At 25.6% G+C, this 820-nt stretch overlaps 1 protein-coding gene across 1 annotated transcript in view; it reads right to left on the bottom strand.

Annotated features, from left to right (window-relative positions):
- Positions 1-820, bottom strand: part of LOC108688553 — a gene marked incomplete at its 5' end in the record, with an annotated part of 31,106 nt that overhangs the window by 22,997 nt on the left and 7,289 nt on the right. The window contains 2 exon segments of the mRNA XM_018194856.1: positions 234-355; positions 358-395. Coding sequence (XP_018050345.1) covers positions 234-355; positions 358-395 — 160 coding nt within the window.

Genomic DNA, 820 nt, shown 5'->3' with positions numbered 1-820 from the left:
ATAAATTTTATTTATTTTACAATATAGAAGTTCTAAATTTTATTTTAAGATTAATGAAAAATAATAACTTGTTGTATAATAATGAAAAATCGTGTGATTCGCGTATATTGAGATTTCCATTTGAATTGCTGATATCGTCTAGAATTGATTTTAATATTAAAGCTATGTAATTCGATTGTCATTCCTTAATTGTTCAATTCACGAGACAATAGAAAGTCGAACGGTCCAATTACATTACCTGACACTCAATCAATATTTTCGACACGATATCATCTTGAAAATTTCCTTGACGGGGTGAAAGTTGTCCTTTTATACAACAAGAGAGATAATAAAATTCAAGATTCTCTAAAATTCAAGAAAAAAAGAAATAGTTTTATATATCAAATATTTTGTATTTTAAAATAAATATTATATAACAATGTTACATAATTTCTCTATAATTAATATCACAGATGTTACTTTATTATTAAAAATAATAATATACAATCAGGACTTTTCAAAAAAGATGAATATAATATAGAAATATAGAAAAATATAAATGATCGAGCGTGTTAATTAGAGCACATTTAATTTTTTGTGATTCTTTTAAATCATTTCAGAATCCAACAAATTTGTTTTAACTTTATTTCGAGTCATCTTCAGAGCAAATTTAATATAAAAAAAAGTATAAAAATAATCGTGGATATGTGCACAAGCTACAATTGGAAGAAAATAGATATATTTCTCACATTCTGGGGCATGTTCGGATTTCCACTCTGGTGTTCCCTAGGCGTGTACCATATATCCTTGTTTAAGGATATATGATCCTTTACAGCACGAA

This window comes from Atta colombica, unplaced genomic scaffold (genome assembly GCF_001594045.1).
Source record: "Atta colombica isolate Treedump-2 unplaced genomic scaffold, Acol1.0 scaffold236, whole genome shotgun sequence".
NCBI lineage: Eukaryota > Metazoa > Arthropoda > Insecta > Hymenoptera > Formicidae > Atta > Atta colombica.
Note: the sequence above shows the minus strand (reverse complement) of the source record. Positions and strands in the feature narration are given on the sequence as shown.